Raw genomic sequence first — 24,482 nt, forward strand, 5'->3', positions numbered from 1 at the left:
TTGCGGTTTTGATGGATGGATGATTTGTTGTTCCCAACGCAGACGCTGTTTGAGTTCAAGTTTGAGTTCCTCCGTGTTGTGTGCAACCACGAGCACTATGTTCCTTTGAACCTGCCCATGCCTTTCGGAAAAGGGAGGATACTGAGATTTCAAGGTAGGCGAGTTGTCATCAATGCTGAAATTAGACTTGGTGACTACGTGTCATGACTGTTGGTCCTTTATGACTTTCAGTCCTTGATTATGCTATTGATAGAATGATAGAGTGGAGATCATCTCCTCTGCCTGCACTTCCTCCCCTCAGACCTCCAACTGGATTACTCGCTGACAGATGACTTTTGCAAGAACCACTTCCTGGTTGGACTGCTTCTACGGGAGGTCAACGCAGCCCTGCAGGAGTTCAGGGAGATTCGACAGATAGCCATTCAGGTCCTGAAGAACCTGATGATGAAGCACACGTTTGATGACCGCTACACTTCCAAAGTAAGTGGCGCCGCGTTTCCTCAGGGTTCTCATTCACCTCCGTGTCGGATTGTTGTTGGAGACTGCTGCTGAGTGATTCATGTGTTTGCCAGAGTCAGCAGGCAAGGTTGGCGACCCTCTACTTGCCTCTGTTTGGTTTGCTGCAAGAGAATGTCAACAGGCTGAATGTCAAGGAAGTGACCCCCTTCACCGTCAACCACTGCAATAGCGTAAGGGCGACACCCAGCGGCGACATTTGAACTTGCATGTAACTCGCTACAAAATCGTTTCACAAAGCTTTTAACTGTAATTTGTGGAAAAATGAAAATAAAACAAATTTCAATACATACATTTAAATAAATAAATAAATAAATAAATAATTGGCTCTGATTAGCCAATTAGTTAAACACAGAGGACAAAAGGGCAAGCAGCCCTTTACACTCACATTCATATGCATGCTATCGGTTATATTTGCCTTGTAAAATGATTCTGCTGTTAACTCCGGTGTGCAAATATTAAAATCATCTTGTTTTTATCAGAATGGAAGAGAAGATTCTCTCCTCACCAACACTTTGATGACACCGCCCAGATCCAGCACTTTTTTGGACACCAGCTTGCACAAAGATGTTTTTGGAGCTATCTCCGGAACTGGTGAGTTCAGAAATGCTGATGGCGAAAAAGTCAGGAAACATAATAGTTATTTCCCTAAAAAAAATAAAAGCATCTATGAATAATAAATCCTCCTGTTTTTTGTAGCCTCCCCTCACGCATCCTCGACACCCAATGTTAACTCTGTGCGCCACGCAGATTCCCGAGGCTCCCTCATCAGCACTGACTCTGGAAACAGTCTACCGGAGAGGAACACAGAAAAAGGCAACTCTTTAGACAAGGTATATTTTACAAACCCACAATGTCAATAAAAATTTGAGATATGTTCAAATTGCCTAAAATCATGTGTCACAGAGTCAGCCGGCCTCGTCAATGGGCAGCCTGCTCCGATGCGATAAACTCGAGCAGGCAGAGATCAAGAGTTTCCTCATGTGCTTCCTACATCTGCTCAAAAGCATGTCCGAGGGTAAGATGTTTTTGCCCATTCCAATAAAAACTAAATCGAGCTAACTGGATGTAACCCTCCAGACGCTTTGTTTACGTACTGGAACAAAGCGACATCTGCTGAGCTGATGGACTTCTTCACGCTGGTCGAGTAAGACAACATCAACTTTTCACCTGAGGGAAAATGTTTCTTTTATTTCCATAGACTAATTTTTTTTTTCTTTCCCCATCAGAGTGAGTCTCCATCAATTCAGATACATGGGAAAGAGGTACATTGCAAGGTAATGTTGATGTTGTGATGTGGAAATGAAACACATCCAATTTGTTAGTTTTAACTTGTTGTAAAATAAATCACTTTTCCTGCCTTATTGTCCTGTAAACAGCGAATGATATAAAATATTTTCAACTAACAGCTCAGACCTCAACTAGGACCTTTAGATGTTTGCTGCCTTTTTGTCCCTCTAATTCCCCGCCGCTGTTTTTCTACTCACATTAATGCTGGCAAGTTTAATTAAAACCTGGCTCCTGCCCTCTCCTGCTTGGGTAAGACAATTGTGTGGAATAGACAACTGCATGACTTTTTTTTTTTTTTTTGTGAGGTTGCAATCACCTTGCATGGCTTGCACTATTAGATAAAATTATTAGCTATTGCATGATGTCACTATTGAAGTGCAACAACACGGTAATGGAGTTCCAAAAACTTAGACTATACAGCTACTGACTTTCCGAGTGCTTTTCCATAAGTCATCCTAACCTGCTCCGCTAACTCTGGTCCGCTTGTAGAGTCATCAATCTCTGTCCTGTTTCCTCACCAGGAACCAGGACGGGGCAGGACACGTAGCGCATGAGAGGAAGTCTCAGACTCTGCCTGTGTCCCGTAACAGGGCGGGAATGATGCATGCCCGCTTACAACAGCTCAGCAGCCTGGATAACTCATATACTTTTAACCACAGTAAGTTCACCATACATGTCAACATGCATCTTAAAGCTACAAACAAAAAAAAAGCCCCGCCTTCTCATCCTATCATCATCATCATCTAATTCAAAACCCAATCTGCTGTCAAGAATGACTTTTGAAAGGCTGAGTTAGCTTTTTCTGCCTTTAAAACATTGTGACAAGTTTCTTACCAAAGTTTCTTTGTGCTTTCAGTGTAAAAAAGATTTCAAGTATTCTTGGAATATCTGTAGAGCATGGTAAGAATGTATCAGGGTGGCAGGCAGTTTTCAAACATTCACGACCTCTGTTGGGGGGCTCGGCATCACGTTTTTCCTCCCACTCACACTCGTCGCTCGCATTTTATGACGACATTGGTTGGATTTCAGCATTTCACTGACTTCAACCTCACCTTTCCCATTTGCTTGACATTCAAGTTTGATGTATACTATTATTTCAATTCACACAAAAGTATTATTTTGCCCTCTCTAAGTAACGTTATTTACTCTGAATATGAAATGTGAACATACTACAGCCGTCCGCTCTTTTTAGCTTACAGTCACACGGATGCCGACACGTTGAACCATTCTCTGCTGGATGCCAATATCGCCACTGAAGTGTGCCTCACCGTCCTGGACACCCTCAGTATCTTTATCATGGGTTTCAAGGTAAAAAAAAAACTATGACAGCACAACTTTTTAAAGTGCATTGTGTCACTTTCCACTTACTTTCAATTTTAGAACCAATTGTGCGCCGACCACGGCCACAGCCCGTTGATGAAGAAAGTTTTTGAAGTCCACCTGTGTTTTCTGCGAATTAATCAGTCAGAAACTGCCCTCAAACAGGTCTTCACCTCATTGCGGACTTTCATCTACAAGGTGGGGATGAAGATTTTTATCATCATCAGATTTTAATGCATTGCAGCTCACTCGCCGCTTCTGTTTTTGCAGTTTCCCAGCACGTTTTTTGAGGGCCGCGCTGACATGTGCGCCGCATTCTGCTACGAGATCTTAAAGTGTTGTAACTCCAAATTGAGCTCCATTCGCAGCGATGCCGCCCATCTGCTCTACTTTCTCATGAAGAGCAACTTTGACTACACGGGGCGCAAGTCCTTTGTCAGGACACATTTGCAGGTAGGCTCAATTGACTTGCGGCGTTTCCAAACCTTTATTGAGTAAAGACAGAAAAGGAAAAGTGCTTTTATTTTTAGGTGGTGATTGCTGTCAGTCAGTTGATAGCCGACGTCATCGGGATTGGAAGTACTCGCTTCCAGCACTCCTTGTCTATAATCAACAATTGTGCCAATAGTGACAGAACAATCAAGGTCCGCATTTTCTTTCTTATGTTTGAGTTATTGGGTAGGAATGTACCGGTAATTTAAAACAAAAAAGTTTTCCTCAACAGAACACAGCTTTCCCATCCGATGTGAAGGACCTGACCAAGCGAATCCGAACAGTGTTGATGGCCACGGCTCAGATGAAGGAGCACGAGAGAGACCCTGAAATGCTGGTGGACCTCCAATACAGCCTGGCCAAGTCTTACACCAGCACACCGGAGCTCAGGAAAACCTGGCTGGACAGCATGGCTCGGATCCACGTCAAGAATGGAGATTTGTCTGAGGTCCGTGGAAAAAAAATAGTAATGAAATCGAGGGTGAAGTGAAGTCCGTGACTTTATTGTCGTCATTTCTTCCAGGCGGCCATGTGCTACGTTCATGTGGCAGCGCTGGTGGCAGAATACCTGCGGAGAAAAGGTACCCTGCATTCAGAAGTTCTCCTTTCACACCGATGTAAACATTGCACCTTTTCCGCAGGCATGTTCAAACAAGGCTGCTCGGCGTTCGAAGTCGTGACGCCGAACGTCGACGAAGAAGCGGCCATGATGGAGGACGTCGGCATGCAGGACGTCCACTTTAACGAAGTAGGTTCTACTTGTGTACATTTTCATCCACTATATTCATCCTAAAAAAATGAATATTTCTCTCAGGACGTCCTTATGGAGCTTTTGGAGGAATGCGCTGACGGCCTGTGGAAAGCCGAACGCTACGAGCTCATCTCGGACATCTACAAATTGATTATCCCCATTTATGAGAAGCGGAGAGACTTTGAGGTACACGTCCTTCTGGGACAACGGTTGCGTGGACCGCTAACCGTTTGTCACGATCACATTTTTGATTCTCTGCGCAGAAACTGGCCCACCTGTACGACACGTTGCATCGAGCGTACAGTAAAGTCACAGAGGTGATGCACACGGGCAAGAGGTTGTTGGGGACCTACTTCAGAGTAGCCTTCTTTGGCCAGGTCAGTTAAACATACTTTTTGTCCCCTCCCCTCCCTCTATTTTTTTTTCAATTTGAATGTTCTGATGCAACAACATAATGCAGTTTTAAAACTTTCTAACACTATTTTTTGTTGTTTTTTTATTTTTTTGCCCTCTTTTAAGGCAGCGGTAAGTTGCACCTCGCTGCTGGTGTCTCCGAGCTGCCCATATGTGGTGGGGCGGGTGCTTTTCTCCATCGTACCGTTTCCTACCTCAGTTGACTGTTACATTCCTCATGACAGCTTCTGCATTTGTTGCATGGCAGCTTTTACATGCATATCATTTGTGAAATAGATTCATGGCTTCTGGGTGTGTTTATTTTCCACCTGTCACGGGAAGTGTAATGATACTGTCTCCTCTCCACACCACTGTAGCATTACCAGTTTAGCGATTCAGAAGCTGAGGTAAATGAGTGTGATAGTCAACGTTGTAGGACGGCAGTGTGCTTTGTGTTCCTCGCCTTGCTTCTTACGTACAGTCGATTCCGTGACGCTTCAATGTCATCTTGATTTCCTCCGAAAATATTGAAATCACCGCTTAAGTGGGTCAAAGCTTGTCAAGTAGTGATGGCAAGCTGAAGTTTCAAATTTGCTTCATGAACCAGTTGTTGTATTTTTTTGTCTCCTCTAGATGGCACTGTTGGTTTAGGTAAAAAAATACAACACTTGGTCCATGGATCAAATTTGAAGCTTCATTCCCATCACTACCAAGATCACGCTTTGCTCCTCCTGTGCCTTTTGGGTTGTCTTTTTTAAGGGATTCATTGTCGCTGTCAGTCACTGGCTATGACTCATTTGAATCAGATTTGATTGTGCAGGTGTACCTAATGTTGTGGCCAGTGATTGTTTTGCTTTTGTGTACTTGGACATTAGGAAGCGGGTCGACGGATGGTTTAATTGTTTTTTGTGGACTTATTTTTCATGTGTCCGGTATGTCCTCTGTCTCTCCTTAGGGCTTCTTTGAGGATGAAGACGGCAAGGAATATATCTACAAAGAACCCAAATTCACACCGTTGTCTGAGATATCCCAGAGGCTCCTCAAATTGTATTCCGACAAGTTTGGTCAAGAGAACGTGAAGATGATTCAGGACTCTGGAAAGGTATGAGGAGTACTTGCCATACACATCACGATGGAAAAAATAACATAAAACTCTCCTTTGCAGATCAACCCCAAAGACTTGGATTCCAAGTATGCTTACATACAAGTGACGCATGTGACGCCTGATTTGGAGGACAAAGAACTGGCAGACAGGAAGACGGATTTTGAAAGAAGCCACAACATCCGCCGTTTTGTGTTCGAGATGCCTTTCACCGTGTCGGGCAAAAAGCAAGGCGGGGTGGAGGAGCAGTGCAAACGCAGGACTATTCTAACCAGTAGGTGACCCTCCACTTTGGTTCCACATGTTCTTACTGTTAACTTCCTTCCTTACAATAAGACTTGTCACATGTCGACACGTGCATCAAAGATCTAGATTAGATTCCGAACATGACAGCTTGTTTCCCCAAGGACTTTTCTTAAGCCGCAATCACGCTTGTATATTGCTTTATGGCGCAATGAATCCAAAAGTTCAAACAAAGATTCTTACATTTACTGTCTGCTTTTTTTAACACCCCTCCCCCATAGCCACGCACCGTTTTCCCTACGTGAAGAAACGTATCCCCGTGATGTACCAGCAACACAAAGACCTCAGCCCCATCGAGGTGGCCATCGATGAGATGAACAAGAAGGTCGCTGAGCTGAATCAATTGTGCTCCGCCAATGAGGTGGACATGATTCGGTTGCAGCTCAAACTGCAGGGAAGCATCAGCGTCCAGGTTAGAACATCAAGTGCTCAGAAGGCAAATAAACAGATAAATGTGGAGAAGTCACCTCCATCACATTTTAAATCTCATCCCTGTGCAGGTGAATGCCGGTCCGCTAGCGTACGCTCGAGCTTTTCTGGACGACGCGAGTGCCAAGAAGTATCCCGATAACAAGGTCAAACAGCTGAAAGAAGTCTTCAGGTAAGATTTCTCCCGACAGATGTTGGCTTAGATCTTCGTCACGCTCCTTCAACGCTGTCGCCCCGGCACGCAGGCATTTCGTCGAAGCGTGCGGCCACGGCTTGGGCATCAACGAGCGGCTCATCAAAGAGGACCAGCAGGAGTATCACGACGAGATGAAGGCCAACTACAGAGACCTAGCCAGGGAGCTGTCCATCATCATGCACGAGCAAGTGAGTTTTCCAAAACGCAACCAAATAAGATGGAAGGTAACGCGACATGCACGTCGATAATGCAAATGTTTTGTTTTCTCTTGGTGCTGACATGAGCAGATTGGATGGTAATGATGATGCGAAGTGTCAATGATTGGTCCAGCCAGATGAATGCAAAAGCATATATGCATTACAATTCTTGAAAATTATAACACCACACACCACTCTTAGTGATGATTGCAAAGTCATCTCTACACACACACACACACACACACGCACACACACGCTTATCTTAACATGGCTATAATAATTAAGCCACATGTTCCACCCACTTTTTATTGTGAATGTGACATCTGGCTTGATCAATAGGATTTTTATTGTGTGTGTGTGTGCATGTCTGTGTGTTTCTCCATACTTTCCATCTGTGTGTACATTCAGTATCTGTTAGATCTGCTCACTCATATGTCCCCTATACAGTCCAACCTTTAAGATTGAATACCATCCGCACTGTATAGAAATTACCTTTTTTTTGTCAGCATATTTACAATGGCATCTCTTTTAAGTGTATTGATTTTGCCTTGGCGTCTGCAGATCAGCACAGTGGAAGACGGCATCAAAAGCCCTCTTCCCGATTCGCTTCACATCTTCAACGCCATCAGCGGCACGCCCACGGGGGCTACCATCCAGGGCATCCCCAGCTCTTCTTCGGTGGTGTGAAGAGCCAGAAAGGTGCGGCAACGAGGGACAACACAGACTGGACAGTCGTTGCCGCTCACTTAGCAGGTCTGGACTAGAAACCTTGAGCAAGGGGGCTCAAAATGGCATGATGTCATTTAGTTTCTGTTAGCGGATGCTATTATGCATGTCCTCACATGATATTGTTGGTTTTCTTTTTGATAATCAGTCACACTGTGTTTTTATGTACAGTACACTTTTATAATTCCCTCTTTTGATGTATACATGAGCAGTATACGCAGCTTCCGTGCATCAATCACCCTTGTACATGTTATCTTTCTACAATTTTAACCTCCTGTATGTTAGCCAATATGAAATTGCCTCACTGTCTTGGGAGGGTTTTCGATTATTTAACGCCATTGCATCCTAAAGAAAAAAAGAAGGGGAGACTTGAGGTGTTTATTTGTGTGTGTATATATGGAAAGGAAAAAGGAGCGTGTGCAATATTTGCAAAAGATTTTGCTGTGTGGATCTCAAACACTGTACAGATGTTTTTCACCTTCATGCCAAAACGAGGAGGGGTGGAACCTGACACTGCGCCTACAAGGGGGGGGGGGGGGGGGGGGGGGTCGTTTGAAGCTTTTACCATTTTAGTGTTCATCCAATTGAAATTGTCTTTTTATATTTGGGCAGCAGTGAGCTTTTTTTTATTTGTATTTAACACAAATCACAGTTCTGCTGTTAGCTGATGTTCCCTCTCCCCCCGCTGCTTTTCTTGAAATAAATACACTAATTTCTCTGAAGCTTGTTTTTGCTTTGTGTTCAATCTCAAGTTGTATTGTTAAGAATATTTTTTATGGAGGCTTCAGGGACTCTGTTATCATATCATGCTACCGCCCACCATAAAAGTAACAGTCAGCAGGAATGTAGGATGTATGAATGTCTAGTAAGCATTATCAAGAGGGAAAACATTGTGGCAAGTCAAGTGCGAATGGTCTCCAGATTGAAAGCAGCTTGTTGACATGGCAGGTGAGTTTTGTGTAATCCACAGTTGTGAGTCTATAACTGCCATAAATCTGACTGAACGTATACGTGTTGTTTTTAGGTGCAGATTTTAAGGAGCCCAAGAAAGGGAAGAGTAAAGGAAAGGTAAAACATTTATTACACCTAGATGTTGATTCCTGAAGTAAAAATGAGTCAATCATTTGGGGGCAGGGGGTACTCTATATTTGTTGGCTATCAAATTACTGTATTTTTAACCTTTGGTATGTTGTATGATGTAATAACAATAAAACTGAACGAATGTCACGTTTATTGGACATGAGCACGGAATATGACGTGAGGTAACCAAGTCAGTTGGCGGTGGGGCTCAAAGCACCATTTAGTTTCAGAGATAAGGAACAAAAACGTTTACAGTACATTGATTTGATGCATGGTTATTTATTTCTACAATAACCTTAATGTTTGCGCTTTGCTGAAATTAATTCAGCACTCTCGTGTTACTTCCATGTGGGTTACTGTGGTTTCACATAATTATAACAGCATTGCTGTTGCTTATTCGTCATGATCTATTCATAATAAAACCACAAACGGACACCCAAGGCTCTTCATTTGTTGTCCTCTTGGATATTAAACTGATTTTTAGATTTGGCGGATTCAAGCAGGAGCTCGTAAAGTTGTCCAATCTGTTCATCTTGGAAGTCTTTCAGTTTCTCCTCTGGAAGGTCTACACCAATTTTCACAGAGCCATTTTTGTCCCTGACCGAGTCCAGAATTTGCGACTGCAGAGTGTCCTTGTAGTTGTCCCATTCTTTCATGAAGCTTTTCACTTCATCAGGCGAAGCGTTTTTGTGTCTTCTGAACTCGTCTTTCACGTAGTCGTCGCCCAGGGCTCTCAAATGTAGCGGCAGAAAGCGATGCAGCACGAGAATCCTCTTGTACAACGAACACACCTGAGCACCGGTAGCCATGGCTGATACACCTGAGGAAATTTATCAAGAAAATCTATCAAAAATACATCCCTGCTTAGCGCAGCTTGTTAATGCAGCAAATAATAAAATGCATCAGTTAAAATGATAGTTACTTGACACGCCTTTGTTTATCCGGAGGACGGACGTAACTCTGACATTGCTTCTCTAGTCAGCCATCTTGAACCATACGCAGAAACATCAAATCTCGCGATATTTTGATCACACTACGGTATCCTGTAAGCAAAAACAGTCAAATCGACGGAAGGGGAATATTTATTTCAACTAAAATAATAGACTTTCGCCAATTGTATTAAAAATATATCTACGGTGTTTCAGTAAAAAGAAAACAATAATTTAAAATCTGACGGCTTTAGGTTCTTTGTTGCCACGGCCACTGCACATAGTGTGTGACTATTTAAAAACAACTGCATAGTATCAGAAAAAAACAGAATTTAAAAGCCCAGGGACATGTTCATGACGGGCAGAAGGAAAAATGACTTTAAACTGTGACAGCAGTTCATTTCCTAAGGTGAACAAGAATGTTTTCTGTCAGACTGAGTTGAATTCTTCATGCTGCAGAGGGTGTAACATGCAGAGAGTGGGCCTTCCACTCCCCAATTCAAAACCACGACCGCCTTGACAAAAATGTCAAAAAAGGGAACAAGGCTTGATGGTTAAGAGGCATGTGATTGCACCTTCTCCGTTTTTGCAGGACATAGCAGTATGTGGCTATCCACTCAGCATATTTTTCATTGTGGTGAATGAGTTCTGCGAGAGGTTCTCCTACTATGGCATGCGAGGTGAGACTGAATTTCTTGCCCATGTGACAAAACACGAGTCACACATCCACAGTTGATTATAAATTTGGGAAAATTGTTGAAAATATTGTTTTTTTGCCCACTTCTCCATAGCTGTCCTGGTGCTGTACTTTAAGTATTTCCTGCACTGGGACGATGACTTGGCCACCTCCATCTACCACACTTTTGTCGCCCTGTGCTACCTCACCCCGATTCTGGGCGCCATTGTTGCCGACTCCTGGCTGGGGAAATTCAAGTGAGTGGCTGCCGACCACGGTTTCTCTCTTTTAAATCATGACTTATAGTTCATTGGATTTGTAACTTCCTCCCTCAGGACCATCATCTACCTGTCCATTGTCTACGCAGTGGGTCAGGTAACCATGGCTGTCAGCGCAATCCACGACATCACAGACTCCGACAAAGACGGGACGCCCGACAACATGACCTTCCACGTGTGGGTGTCTTCCGATGCTATTTTTCCAATCTGAAATATGGCAGTTGATAGCCTGTTTTTAACAGAATGTCATACTTTTGTTGACGTACAGTGCAATGTCAATGGTGGGTCTTTTCCTTATCGCTCTGGGCACTGGGGGTATCAAACCTTGCGTGGCTGCCTTTGGTGGGGACCAGTTCAGTGACCACCAGGTGAGTACATGACAGCACCATGTCGAGGTATTGCGATACAATGACACCTTAAATGTGTCTTTTCTGTAGTTTGGCTTTTTTCACTGTATTTGCAAGGCTGGTAAACAAACAAAACCCGTTAGACTATTAGCATTCTGTGTGTAAATAATAATTGTGATAATCCACTTAAAACATTTAACATGCTTCTGTTTTGAAACCCAAATACTGTCTTTTTATTATTATTTACAACCCTATTGTCCTGTGCAGGAGAAACAAAGAAGAACGTTTTTCTCTGTGTTTTACCTGTGCATCAATGGAGGCAGCCTCCTGTCAACCATCATCACTCCCATTCTGAGAGGTGAGAGAAGCAAAGTATCTTTTACACAGAAAATAGATGGAAATCCAATATCATAACGTTTAAAAAAAAGCGTGAGGCCTAAAAAAAAAAAAAACCTTCAAGATCACTGCACTTACTCTTGTCAACCTGCACTAACACAGTCATAATCACTGTTAAGAATTATATTTAAAAAATACTTGGAGTGAAGTTTTTCTAAATTATTTTGTATTGTCCATGGTGACAACTTCTCATTTGTTTGCCTGTATTTGTGGCAGCTCAAGAATGTGGCATCCACACCAAGCAAAGCTGCTATCCACTTGCCTTTGGAGTCCCCGCTGCTCTCATGGTGGTTGCACTGGGTGTGTATTATTAGAAATACAACATATACATTATAATCTCTTTTTTCCATTGATTGAGAGACAGACGGAGCGATAATAATGTGTGATGTCTCCACCACAGTGGTGTTCATCGTCGGCAGTGGCATGTACTACAAAGCAGAGCCCCAAGGAAACATCATGATGGATGTTTGTCGATGCATCGGTGTAAGTTTGTTTGGTTTTCTTAACCGTTTGCTTTTGTTCAATGTTTTCCTTCAAGTGCTCCTGCCGTGGTAACAAATTTAGTTTTGTTCCTTTTGCTTTCAGTTTGCCATCAAAAACCGCTACAGGCACAGAAGCAGCAGATTCCCCAAGAGGCAGCACTGGATGGACTGGGCGGAGGAGAAGTATGATGTAAGCTTGGCTTCAATTCTCTTGCTTTCACTTCAAAATATTCTTCTTATCAGCTATGCTTGATATTCGTCTCCGATTCTTCCTTCCTGCCCTGCAGAAACTGCTGATCGCTCAAGTCAAGATGGTGCTGAAGGTTCTCTTCCTCTACATTCCACTTCCAATGTTTTGGACTCTGTTTGACCAGAAGGTATTTCAATGAAGGCTAAAAGCTCCAAATGTTGCACCAGCCGCCTTCCAAACACTTGTCTTGTCTTTAAGGGCTCCAGGTGGACTTTGCAGGCCACCACCATGGATGGCAACTTTGTAAGTTTACGACTTAAGAAATATTGAAATGCCGAGACACAATATGTGAGTGCTAAGATGTGCGTGTGTGTGTCTTCAGGGAGCTCTCGTCATCCAGCCTGATCAGATGCAGGTAGGCCTTAGTCAAGTCAACGTGTGTGTGTGTGTGTGTGTGTGTGTGTGTGTGTGTGTGTGTGTGTGTGTGTGTGTGTGTGTGTGTGTGTGTGTGTGTGTGTGTGTGTGTGTGTGTGTGTGTGTGTGTGTGTGTGTGTGTGTGTGTGTGAGTGTGTTACACTCGCCTCATTTTCACTCTCATTTTAAGACTGTCAACCCTGTTCTGATCTTGACCCTGGTGCCCATCATGGACAGTGTTATCTACCCTCTCATCAAAAAATGTGGCCTGAACTTCACGTAGGATTTTTTTTTTTATATATAATTGATGACACAAACAATATACTGCACTTAAGTTTTTATGATGGTATTTGTTTCATCAGGCCTCTGAAAAGAATGACAGTGGGGATGTTTCTGGCAGCGTTGGCCTTCGTCTGCGCTGCTCTAGTTCAGGTTGAAATTGACGTAAGTGGAAGATGAATCGTGTTTGGTGACCTCCTTTAACTTTGAGGCACATTTTGTGTTGTTCTTTTTTTTTTTTTAATTGGTTTTTTTTCGTAGAAAACACTTCCCACATTCCCATCATCATCGCAGAGCCAGTTGAAATTCATAAACATGGGGGCTCAGCCACTCAAAGTCAACCTGCCTGACAATGTGCAGTTGGAACTCCCACCAAATCAGGTCAGCCATCTTGAGTTGAAGCTGCTATTTTGAGTAAACGCCACCAAAATGGGGGACCATTTCATTCGTGTTTTTATTCTTATTCTGCATTTGTGTTGTGTGGCAGGCCAGCGAGCAGTACTTAACATTTGGACAGGAAGAAATCAGTGTGTCTGTGGAGAGCCATGGAGGAGTAACAAGACCGCTCCTCTTAACCAAGGGAGTGCGACAGACACTTCTGCTTCCCTCAAACGTCACACACGAGTGGCTGTTGGTGAGTTCCGTACGATTCCATTCGACCGAGACGTGAATAAACGTGCACTGTGTCCTCATCTCAGACTGAAGATCTGAAGGCCAAGCCGCAGCAAGGAAATAATGCAATCAGGTAAATTACATTTATTTTTTAATAGGACATTACTCATATGGAAACAGAAATGGTTCTGCGGCATTCAGTTCAATGTTTACTGGAAAATTATATAACCACATCAATTAGAAAATGTGTGCAGTAGACATTTGATGGCTATTTGTCAATACATTTATTGGTTTTATTTCAGATTTATCAACGGAATGTTAACAGCAGTCAATGTGTCCATTGGTGGAGCAGACCCCACTTTACTTGAACCAGAATATTATTCAAACTATTCCCAAATTAAAAATGGAATGTAAGTAGACTAAAACTTTCCCACCCATTGACAACAATCATTTTAATTTTGCAGCTAATATATGAACGTATTTCTTTTTTTTGCAATGATCAGCACCACGTTTAACATCAGGAGCGGGTCAGAGTCGTGCCAATATAGCAGGGAGTTCGGATTCGGAAGTTCGTACACTTTCCTTATCCACAGCACGTTCACGTTTGGACCTTCTGTGAGTTTTCCACGTGCATCGTCGTAAACTTGGCTCGTCATTCATTTTTAGTGTTTGATATGATTTTATTTTTCTGTTAGTGTCACGAGGCTATTAGCGCAGTTGAAGACATCAAGCGCAACTCTGTTCACATGGCCCTCCAGATTCCACAGTACTTCTTCATCACTGCGGGCGAGGTCATGTTTTCTGTCACAGGCCTGGAATTCTCTTACTCACAGGTAGCGTACTCACGTCTCATCAATATAGAACAGTAGATAAGCCCTGCTATGACTGAGACAATATTTGAATAGCCTATAGATGTCACAAGGTGATACCAAAGCACTACTTCTCTATTAGTAGGCCTCTGTGCATGTTTCCAGTAATTTTCTTCAAACATTTTACACTGCTGTGTTCTTTCTGTGCCATAATTCGTGTCTCCAAGGCGCCTAGTAACATGAAAGCTGTGCTGCAAGCGGGCTGGTTGCTTACTGTCGCCGTTGGCAATTTCATCGTTTTGATCGTGGCCGAGCTTTCCAAGATTCCCGAGCAGGTAATAAAAAAAAAAAAATCACACAGTGACTGACGAGATGATGATACATGATTCCTCCTTGTTTAAAGTGGGCGGAATATGTCCTCTTCGCCTCGCTTTTGGTTGCCGTGTGTTTTATCTTCTCCATCATGGCATACTTCTACACCTACATGGATCCCACCGAAATCGAGGCCCAGTTCAGAAAAAATGTGGATGACGACAGAGGCCCCAAACAGAAAATGGACTTTACGAGAGACTCTGTTGAGAGTGATGATGAGAAAGAGGAAAACAAACAAACGAAAATGTGAAAAAAGCAGCAGTGTGAAGCTATGAGGCTATGTTAAATGCTTGCTTTCGTGCGTTTGTGTCTTAGTGCGTGTGTGTGTCTGTGTGCGCGCGCGTGCGCGTCATCATTATGGGGAACATTGCATGATTGTTAATGACCAAAGGGAGCATCTACTTATTTTTTTGTTAAATTTCCCTTAAAAATCAAACATTACTTCCATCCAACAAATTATGTCATCATCCAAAAACAAGTGTTGATGGTGACATTAGAACCACAGAACTTATTGTAACGTATTGCTGTCATGGAAATTGTGTCATCACCCAGTACAATATGAACAATGCAGTTTCAATTACACTGAAGCGTGTTATTCAAAACATTGTCATTTACATAATACAACGAATAAATACTCAAAACGTTTTTCTCAAAATGCCTCAAAAATGAACTTTGGTCACGACTTGTGTTCTTCTGTGACGTTCTTGACCTGGTGCTGACGTCACCCACACAACGCGCTGTTCTTCACTCCGATTGGCTATGCCCACAAAATGAAAATGACATTAACAAAGATGGCGCCGAGGGAGCTAGAAAAGTGTTGAGAGCAACAAACGATACAACTAGATAACAGTGCATGTTCGGAAACCATTTGGGAATATTTTCAGGCCAGAATTCCGCTTCAACAAAGGGATGATTTCGCCTATATTTCGACAGCTCACGCAGGACTCCCGAGACAGAATTTAAAGCAAACTGGAACTGTTTGTCAACTAGCAGTTGAAGTAGCTTAGCGTCGCAATCGTTAGCTAACTGCGGAAGGCAAGGGGGACGCGGTTCGAAGTACAAGGCGCCACAAGTCGAGCCCGAGCTTGTAAATCAAACAACTTTTGATTCAGACACCGTGACTAGCCTCGCCCGGACTGCACTGCGGACCCGTGTCGTCTTAAACAGGGGTCGGTAAAGCGACCACATCGCCGAAGAGGCAAGCTGTTAAACGAGGTTGGAAAACCGTCTTCTTAGCTGACCTGACGCAATGGCTCACTCCCCGATACAAAGTGGGCTTCCGGGGATTCAGGTAAGCTCCATACATCCAACAACTAAACATTATGATTTTAGTGAATTATTTCGCTGCTTGTGCGGTTCTTCTCTAGTGTCACTACTAACCTGCAACTGTATTCAGACTTTCTTAGCACTCTGTACATTGTGAGGGCTTAAAACTAATGGAAATTGCAGAATGTCATGTCATTTCATCAGAACTTCTCGAAATACGGCTTTTACACAACCTCTTTTGTGCTGAAGTCAATGATACACTTTGAGGGGAAAGAAGACAGATTAGGAAGTTTTTATGTTCAGTAGCATTACCCTAAATATTGCCTGTCACATTTGAGCGTTTTCTGGGGAGAACAAGAAATTTAACAAATGAGGGTATGTTGGCTAGAATGAGATGAGCTCGATTTCATCTTGCTGATTGCATCACTGTCTTGAATATTTTGATAATCTACACAGATATTAAGAAAACTGTTTTATCCATTTCTACTTTTAATCATATCATAAGGTATATATATTTCAGTGTCTTAGTAGGCACCATAATTTCTCAACATGGTAGTTTACCCCAATACAGAAGTTGAAGCTCTGATATTTATCTGTATGCACATATCCCTCCCCAAAACATCCAACTTTATACTCCCCATATTTTCATTAGTTCAAAACCATATAATGAAGCTTTGGAGGATCTTGCATACTATTATCTTTTATAATCCCGAATGGAAAATTGACACACAAGTTATGCTATTAAACAAAAATAGTGATCCTAACAGCTGCTAGGATTTGTAGCCTTATTTAAAATGGGAAAAACGTGAAAAACCTTACATAATAGCCTTAATTAAAAACTATGCTGAATACTGTACTCGTGGGTCCTTTAACCCGACTTTATTTTTGATGCTGAGATTTCGTAGTCCCTTTTTATGCAAAGATTTTTTTTGTACTTTGAAAGTCAGTTACTTCCCAGTTAGACAAAGTGCAGTTGTGCAATTTTGTTCTTCTCGCTTAATTATCACTTGAAACATATTGTACCGGGCAGCCAGGACAGTGTGTGCCACAGCGTTTTATATAATTTTAATATCCCTTCACAGATTAGAAATAGATAAAAGTGAGTGCCATCCACATTTTATTGATGCTCAACAAGATAATCATCCATCCAATGACTGCCCAAATCCATATCTGTCCTCTCCGAATTATGACATTTTAGCAAATACACATCATGAGGAGTTTTGGGAAAATGGCGACCCGCCGCCGCCACAGGTTCCATTACAGCCAGTGGGATCATAACGCGGAGATTAGTTGGCAGTTAGTGGTGAGGGCGTGGCCTTCGGACGGCATAGCTTGGCGTGTTTGCAGCGCACACCGGGAGAGCATCTAACCCAGCTCAAGTCAGTGGCCGTAAACGTGCTGACTGCGACTATGGTGAGTACATTCCCAGCGCACGTACACAGCGCACTTGTTGTTTTAGCCGAGGAGCAGCTCAGCGTTGTTTTCACCTGGATGAGCGATGTTTGAATAGTTTTTTGCTTGTCTTCTTTCTGCGCCGCATTATTCTACGCCGACCAGGTTCTTTGTAGTAAAGTCCTATTGCTATCAAATTGAGTAGCCACACACACACCACACCACACCCCAACTGCACTTTTTACGAGAGCAACAACTTGGCCGTCCAGCATCCCCTACAATGCATTAGCTCTTTTACAGGAAACTGTCCTCCTGGGATGGACACTCATGAGGAATTAGCTTTGTGAGCTCCAGGCTGTCTTACCTGCTAGGTCGAGTACTGGACATGCATGCGTTGGACAGTGGTGTTATCTTTCTGCTTTTTTTTTTTTTATATATTGCGTGCAGCACTAAAATGAAAGCTTTTCATTTCTGTGCTCAAATGTTTGGCTGCTGAACCTGTAATCTTTTGGTCTAATGATTGTATAGTAGGAAAGGAAGTGGGAGTGTCCCACTTCAGGTCCACTATTCCACTCTGGCGCTCTACGGGGAAATAAGCCATTTAGTTGAGTCAATAGAGGGCCCCCCCACACACACACGCACACAATGTATTATGATATTGTCGAAGCTTAAAATGGTTAGGTCACGAATTGAAAATGAAAAATACTATTTGAATTTGACGTCATGTTCTCACACTTATTTTTTCCCGTCCCTCAGAACCTCAAAGCTGACCCAGAGGAGCTTTTCACCAAGCTGGAGAGGATAGGCAAAGGTTCTTTTGGCGAGGTGTTTAAAGGCATCGACAATCGCACACAGAAGGTGGTGGCCATTAAAATAATTGACCTGGAAGAAGCGGAGGATGACATTGAGGACATCCAACAGGAAATTACAGTTCTCAGCCAGTGCGACAGTCCTTTTATCACCAAGTACTTTGGATCCTATCTCAAGGTGAGCTCGAGCGGGAACGTCTGGCGTTGAACTTGGAGCAGGCCGCTCTCAGAAATATTGCAGGTTTAGCGGGCACGTCCTTGGGGAATTCAAGTGGTTGGGCACGAATGCGTCTGTAGATACGAATAAATGAGGCTCAAGTTGAAAACGTTTTGGTTTCTACACTTAAATGCAGGTAAATGTTGCAATGTAAGGAAAGAAAAATCTTTGGCATTTTGGTCATCTCTCATAGTCACAGCAACTACAAAGGGTCAGTTGTGGGTTGTAAATATTTCGTCTTGTTATTATACATTCTCACATTGTGCGATTATGCTTACTGTGCCTCTAATAGCATTTAGTGGGCTACTTAGGGGCAACGCGTAGAGTAATGGCACTCCATTATGTCAATTATTCCTCTGGCTGAAGGAGGGAATTGGGGCTTTTTGGAAGTAGGTATATTTTTGTTGTCTTTGGGGATGCACTCTGCCAGTGGTGGAAAACATCGTAGCTGGAGAAAGGTCTTTGGTTGATTAGGAGGGGTTGCTCGGTGCCCTTGTGCAGAATCACCTTTCAAAACAAAGCCGGAGAGTTCTCAGAATTCAAATTTGTGCAAGTCAAGTTATCCTTCATAAATGACCTATTGTATGTGCTTGCCTTGCCTCTTGCTTCATGTTAGATAAGAAGTCCTGCTATGTCATTGTAGAACCTTTGCCCTGCTTTTCCTCCACAAAAAAATAAATAAAAACGAAACAAGACCTGCCCAGCCCTCACGCTTCAATAAACACCCTCATAAAGGTTTGCATAATCCTGCGATATATGTCTGTAAATGTATGCTAAAAAAGAATGGCGGTCCACACTCCTGAAATATTTATTGAGTGAACACTCAAAATTCCTCATGTTTTTTTCAGGGAACAAAATTATGGATTATTATGGAATATCTGGGCGGAGGGTCGGCCCTTGATTTGGTGAGTCAGTCTTCAAAAACATTTCACATCCATTTTGCTTTTCAAATGTAAAGTCACTGAACGTGTTTTGCAGTTGGAACCAGGCTCCTTGGATGAGACTCAGATTGCCACCATTTTGAGAGAAATCCTAAAGGGGCTCGAATATCTGCACTCTGAAAAGAAAATTCACAGAGATATCAAAGGTGAGAAAGTTGATGATTAATTAAAACTGCGTGTGCCGGAAATGGAAAGCAGGAAGCACACTTTGGTGAAAATGCAAATCCACGGTTAAAAGTTGAAGAAGAATGTGCTAAATATTAACAGAACCCTCCTGCGCTATGACATCTCTTGCGATAAACACGTACACGGCTCTCGACGGTCACGTTTGCGCTGACGCTAGTGCTAACAACTAGATATGTCATTCTGCCATCGGACTTGAATGCTGAGCATCATCAGAAAAGACCTGTTCTCTTTTAATCCACAATATTGAGTTCAATTTATGATGTCATCAAGAGCAGTAAAGGTCAATCGTCTCATTTTCAGCTGCCAACGTGTTGCTGTCGGAACAAGGCGAGGTGAAACTGGCCGACTTTGGCGTGGCGGGCCAGCTGACTGACACTCAGATCAAAAGGAACACGTTCGTGGGGACTCCTTTCTGGATGGCGCCTGAAGTCATAAAACAGTCGTCATATGATTCAAAGGTCAGAATGGATGGATTTGCTTGTTTATCAGTTAGTAGCAAAACAAAACGGCAAAAGAATTCATGGGTGGAGTGCTTGAGGTTTTTATTCGATTTAATCATTGTTTTCCGTTTGTGCCTTGACTAAATTGTCGTATTTTGGGAATAATGTCTGAGTCATGGTGCTTTGTCATCTCGCCCTCAAATAAACTCGTGCCGCTTCAGCCAACCTCTTTACATGTCAATACTTGAACGTACCTTTTTTTTTTCTCTTCGCCGCATCTTGGCCGCGCAGGCAGACATCTGGTCGCTGGGCATAACGGCGATCGAGCTGGCGAAAGGAGAGCCGCCCCACTCGGAGCTCCATCCCATGAAGGTCTTGTTCCTCATCCCAAAGAACAACCCACCGACGCTGGAGGGAAGTTATTGTAAACCACTGAAAGAGTTTGTGGAAGCCTGTTTGAATAAAGAGCCTAGCTTTGTAAGTTGGTCGCTTTTCCCCGACACCGGCACGTTTGACTCTTGTGACATCCTCATTGCTTAATTTTTCCACAGAGGCCAACCGCCAAAGAACTGCTGAAGCACAAGCTGATCGTACGGCACGCCAAAAAGACATCCTATCTGACCGAGTTGATCGACAGATACAAGAGGTGGAAAGCGGAGCAGTCCCGAGACGAGTCCAGCTCCGGAGACTCCGACGAGTGTGTTTGGCGCCGTCGTCGTCATAGCGGCCAAACGAGGGCGCCAAACTGACCCGCTGTGTCGTTGCAGGGAGGCGCAAGGACAAGCGTCTGGAGGAGACACCACCGCCAGTGATGATTGGATCTTTTACACCATCAGGGAGAAGGAACTGAATAAGATGCAAAACGGGGCTGTGCAGCCTGCCGAGCTGGAAATTCAACCGGTAAGAACGTGAAAAATAATTTCCTTGAAAGGTTCTGGCAACCCTCGATGAGAAATGTGGGATTTTGGAAATATTCCAAAGTGGAAAATTCACAGAGACACAGTCCCTGCCAGCAATAACAAACGTCTGTGAGTAATTAATAGCTTGTATTTGCATGTAAATGCCACAAGAGACCAGCAAAGGACTACTTTTGTCCGAATTAAATTCCTGAATGCACTGTACTTGCATGGAACCTGCTTGTTTTTGTCAAGGTTATGCTAAAATAAACAGTATATTCCTTTCTGAATTTACACCAATGAAAGGGAGTTCTAACGAGTGGATCATTTTTATTTTTAGACCTTACAAGAACAGGAGAGTCCAAAGAGGCCTATGTCACAGAGCTTATCATCCATCTTCTCTCCGTTATTTTCTGAGGTAATTAACAATTCTAGACGGAGCCATTTGAAAGGAAAACAAAAGACTGCTTCTGAATTAATATGCTGCTGCTGTGATTTTAGTTGAAAGCCAAAGGAGAGACCAGCAATGGCAAGCCGGAGGCTGCCGAGGCGCTGCAGAAAGCCATTTTAGAAGCCGAAGACATACATCCGGGCGTGTGTGACTCGCTGGTGGCCGAACTGCTGCAGAGACTTCAGAGGTAATGGACGCACACACACACCGTGTACATTTCTATCCTAAAACCCACATAAACCAGATATCAGGCTCAATTGTCTGTGGTTGTCATAGTGAGCGCTTTATGTATTTGCTTGTTTTTTAAAAAAATACACGGGAAGAGGAACTTGTAAAAAGAATCGCAATATTGAAGAGGGGGAAAAAAAATCACAGATTATTTCTCCAAATCATTCAGCCCTAGTTAGGATTTTCAAATGCCAAAAGGTGAGTTTTGTGGCAAACGCTTGCTTGTTGAAGAGACTAAATCTGTCCCCTGTTGTGTCCTCTATGTCAGGTTTTCTGTGCCTCAGACCGCTGCCAGTCATTGAGAAAAATAAGAAAAGCACAATTGAGCACCTTGGTGTGGACGCATGGATGAAGGCTTGCAAGCCGTCATAGGATTTGCGCTCCATCACTCATTAGCCTCCCAGCGCACACGCACACCACTAGAGGACGCTCTCGTGGGCAGGAGAGTGGACTTAAGCCATCCTTCTCTCTTGAGCTCCTACTTTGGAGCTGTGCTGTGTGTGTGCTTGTGCGTGTTTTTTTTGGGAAAACTCAGGTATCCTGCTTTTAAGGTCCTCTGGGAGGTCAAATGAGCTCTACAGGATGGTTGTAAAAACTTGTAAATAAGTACATTTCTACAGATACAAGAACAAAATAATAATGGTAATAATAATAATAATGATGATGTGCTTGTACAGATGGCCAAACGCAGACTGTAGATAATATTGGTTGTGAGATAAATATGTTGAGAGTAGAACGGCCATATGTGAGATTGCCTTCTGACTGTATATCACGCTTTGATTTGTGTACATTCAAAGTCCGTCATTTCACACCACGTGACACCAAACATCCTTTCTGGATTATTCTCACACACAAATGCTGTCATTTCATTTATTTTTTATTTTTGTTTTTATTTTAACCGTCAGACTTTGGAGTTTCTTTGTGGCTGAGTACATTGCTGTCTTGTGTGTTTTGGTCAATCGTTCACTTACGCCTATGTGCATTTCAACAAAGTGGAATCCTCTAGACAGGTCCATTTAATTCAGTTTTACTATAATCTTCTAAATTTCTGAGATGCGCCTTTACTTGAGTCAGTGAAGGTCAGGGTTCTAATCAAATTTGCCATCTTGGTGCCCAGCGGAAAACGCGTGAGAATCCCAACCTTAGACTAAGAAAGAGGTGCACTTGCATTTGGAGTGCTGACTTTTACAGGAGGACAGAGGTTTGTGTTTGCATAATAGAAGTATAAGAAACGGCACTTTGCACGGGCTTGATTGTTTCCCCGTTTCGTAGGCTACAATGCGATACTAAAGTCCATCTCTTTGAGTTGTTTTCCTGCTTTGCCGAATGACTGACTGACTTGGAATCTTTTCTCCCGTCGGAGTCCAGCGTGCTTGATTTTTCGAATTCCTCTGACTCCACTTTTGTGTAGCCATACAACGCACAAAGGTAGTAACAGAAGACGCGCAGTACATGTGGGCCAGTGGAAAGAAAACGTGAGAGCGTGCAGGCAGTGACGAGTAAGGAGGCAGGTGACTTGAGATGATGTCACGTGCAGTAAATAAGAAAGTAGCTTGACGGGGGGGTCCAAACAACAAACTAGCGGCAAATGCGACCCATTGTCTTTTTGTTTTGCTGTCTGAGGCTCAGACGAAAAATAACATTTTGATTCAATCCAATGCTGTTAAAAATATTTTTTTTCTCAATAGAAACAAACATTTATGTACATTTATATACAAAATATATATATATACAAATAATTTTGTATATATATATATATATTTTGGTTTTAGAAGCAGAAGAAATATATATATATTGAACTTTCTCCTCCATGCAAAGTTTGATTTGTGAACAAACCACCTTATTTCAGACGGCCCATATTGATTCTGAATGTGACGATGTGTTCAGTGCAGGGGCGGCGCTATCCTATCCAGGGTTGTGGGTCACCTTGAAAAAAGGCTGAAATACAGGAACAGTTTTCCAAAAAGTTTATCATTAATTAATTGGTATTTAGTGTGTTTAATAAAGTTAAAAAATGTCTAAATTTCGCTTGAATCCCTGGAATAAAAAATTTTTTTCTGAAATGTTGGACCCCACGGATCAGCGCGTCATAAACTATCAGTGGTTGAGTACGTGTGACAGTGCAGCAGTATGACGCCCGGTGGTCGGTCCACTTCACGTATGCGTTGTAGCACACGTTGAGCAGGACGACCGTCTGTGTTGATTGTTGGCTTGACTTGAATCATTCTCAGATGATGTGACGTTGCAGTTTGGGGACAGAATAGGAGCAGCTTTCATATGCTCAAATCAAAATCCCATTGAGGATACAATGCTGGATGCTCGGACTAAAATAGTTGTTTTGCCGCAGTGTTTGTCGATAAACTAAATTAGGTCCTCAAAATCAAATATTTACAGTTGACTGACTTGACTGGCTGTTTTTTTTTTTTTTTTTTCTCTGCTCCCCAGTGAAACGTGCCATTTGAGAACACATTTCAACTAATTCAATTATGATTTGCACCTTTTACATGCTCAAAATAGACTCATTTTCATGTGTATTGTTTTTGCGTTGCACTTTGTCTGATTTTTATTCGGTATGTGGTACTTACCGAGGCTACCAATATTCTGTGGCGCTTACACCGCCGCTTTTATTGTCATTCCGCGTCCCATTTCGGGTGTCATGGCAATAAAGCTTAGTGTGACGGCCAGGATTAATAATGTCTTAGCACAACTATATTCTTCTTTCAAACTATTTTTATAACCCAGAGGAGCAGTATTATTTAATAGCGCTAGCAACGTCTGGTGATGTGTCTTAAAGAATCGGTAAACACTGGAAAGCAAATGTACATTTTATGTGATGACTCCAATAGACATGTTTGTTCATTCGAGACAGTGCTGTTGGGTTGATTGGACTTTGTCAATTGATTATGAAAGAAATAAAAATCTAGCACAGATCTTATGTATTTTTGTCATTCATTCAAACTGAGCTCATTTAAAAGTACTTCCGATTGGATTTTCTTTGCACGCCTGTTCAGACTTGAATTTGATAAGCAAATACAATAAATCAAATAATTTTTTTATCTATTTTGGTTCATGGAAAT

At 42.6% G+C, this 24,482-nt stretch overlaps 4 protein-coding genes across 18 annotated transcripts in view; 3 read left to right on the forward strand and 1 right to left on the reverse strand.

The window, feature by feature from the left end:
• The window catches only part of zmp:0000001200 (dedicator of cytokinesis protein 9), a 40,467-nt gene extending 32,030 nt beyond the window's left edge, over positions 1–8,437 (forward strand). For 3 of the 14 annotated variants that reach the window (XM_037240361.1, XM_037240356.1, XM_037240364.1), the window contains exons 30-53: positions 43–154; positions 302–480; positions 573–689; positions 999–1,110; positions 1,216–1,349; positions 1,423–1,534; positions 1,597–1,663; positions 1,746–1,793; positions 2,328–2,464; positions 2,999–3,114; positions 3,187–3,324; positions 3,397–3,579; positions 3,657–3,770; positions 3,851–4,066; positions 4,142–4,199; positions 4,260–4,366; positions 4,433–4,555; positions 4,633–4,746; positions 5,718–5,864; positions 5,928–6,138; positions 6,389–6,579; positions 6,668–6,768; positions 6,842–6,980; positions 7,551–8,437. In XM_037240361.1, coding sequence (XP_037096256.1) covers positions 43–154; positions 302–480; positions 573–689; positions 999–1,110; positions 1,216–1,349; positions 1,423–1,534; positions 1,597–1,663; positions 1,746–1,793; positions 2,328–2,464; positions 2,999–3,114; positions 3,187–3,324; positions 3,397–3,579; positions 3,657–3,770; positions 3,851–4,066; positions 4,142–4,199; positions 4,260–4,366; positions 4,433–4,555; positions 4,633–4,746; positions 5,718–5,864; positions 5,928–6,138; positions 6,389–6,579; positions 6,668–6,768; positions 6,842–6,980; positions 7,551–7,676 — 3,102 coding nt within the window. In that variant the 3' untranslated portion in view covers positions 7,677–8,437. Of the gene's footprint in view, positions 1–42; positions 155–301; positions 481–572; positions 690–998; positions 1,111–1,215; positions 1,350–1,422; positions 1,535–1,596; positions 1,664–1,745; positions 1,794–2,327; positions 2,465–2,662; positions 2,707–2,998; positions 3,115–3,186; positions 3,325–3,396; positions 3,580–3,656; positions 3,771–3,850; positions 4,067–4,141; positions 4,367–4,432; positions 4,556–4,632; positions 4,747–4,888; positions 4,895–5,717; positions 5,865–5,927; positions 6,139–6,388; positions 6,580–6,667; positions 6,769–6,841; positions 6,981–7,550 lie in introns of all 14 variants that reach the window. The other 11 variants (XM_037240366.1, XM_037240358.1, XM_037240365.1 and 8 more) reach the window with 7 other exon arrangements.
• A 127-nt stretch (positions 8,438–8,564) lies between these two features.
• slc15a1a (solute carrier family 15 member 1a) lies at positions 8,565–15,234 on the forward strand. Its single transcript, XM_037240426.1, has 23 exons — positions 8,565–8,663; positions 8,740–8,783; positions 10,317–10,404; positions 10,516–10,657; positions 10,736–10,855; positions 10,947–11,046; positions 11,293–11,383; positions 11,638–11,721; positions 11,822–11,904; positions 12,007–12,093; positions 12,191–12,280; positions 12,352–12,396; positions 12,476–12,508; positions 12,698–12,786; positions 12,870–12,951; positions 13,048–13,167; positions 13,274–13,420; positions 13,485–13,531; positions 13,701–13,808; positions 13,902–14,013; positions 14,094–14,231; positions 14,435–14,542; positions 14,611–15,234. The coding sequence occupies exons 1-23, from the start codon at positions 8,657–8,659 to the stop codon at positions 14,827–14,829; spliced, it is 2,184 nt and encodes a 727-aa protein (XP_037096321.1). The 5' UTR covers positions 8,565–8,656; the 3' UTR covers positions 14,830–15,234.
• Positions 8,924–9,812, reverse strand: sdhaf3 (succinate dehydrogenase complex assembly factor 3). The gene is made up of 2 exons (XM_037240538.1): positions 9,718–9,812; positions 8,924–9,615 (listed from the first exon to the last, which is right to left on the reverse strand). The coding sequence occupies exon 2, from the start codon at positions 9,602–9,604 to the stop codon at positions 9,242–9,244; it is 363 nt and encodes a 120-aa protein (XP_037096433.1). The 5' UTR covers positions 9,605–9,615; positions 9,718–9,812; the 3' UTR covers positions 8,924–9,241.
• Positions 15,235–15,343: 109 nt separating the features above from the next.
• stk24a (serine/threonine kinase 24a (STE20 homolog, yeast)) lies at positions 15,344–24,335 on the forward strand. 2 transcript variants are annotated; one of them, XM_037240465.1, is made up of 11 exons: positions 15,344–15,870; positions 17,994–18,224; positions 19,112–19,168; positions 19,242–19,350; positions 19,691–19,848; positions 20,122–20,307; positions 20,382–20,527; positions 20,598–20,730; positions 21,067–21,144; positions 21,228–21,364; positions 21,674–24,335. In XM_037240465.1, the coding sequence occupies exons 1-11, from the start codon at positions 15,829–15,831 to the stop codon at positions 21,705–21,707; spliced, it is 1,311 nt and encodes a 436-aa protein (XP_037096360.1). In that variant the 5' UTR covers positions 15,344–15,828; the 3' UTR covers positions 21,708–24,335. The 2 variants fall into 2 exon arrangements, with proteins under 2 accessions (XP_037096360.1, XP_037096361.1); XM_037240466.1 differs by lacking the exon at positions 15,344–15,870 and adding an exon at positions 15,937–17,258.
• Positions 24,336–24,482: the final 147 nt, after the last annotated feature.

The sequence above is a fragment of the Syngnathus acus genome, chromosome 21, assembly GCF_901709675.1.
Source record: "Syngnathus acus chromosome 21, fSynAcu1.2, whole genome shotgun sequence".
Classification (NCBI taxonomy): Eukaryota; Metazoa; Chordata; class Actinopteri; order Syngnathiformes; family Syngnathidae; genus Syngnathus; species Syngnathus acus.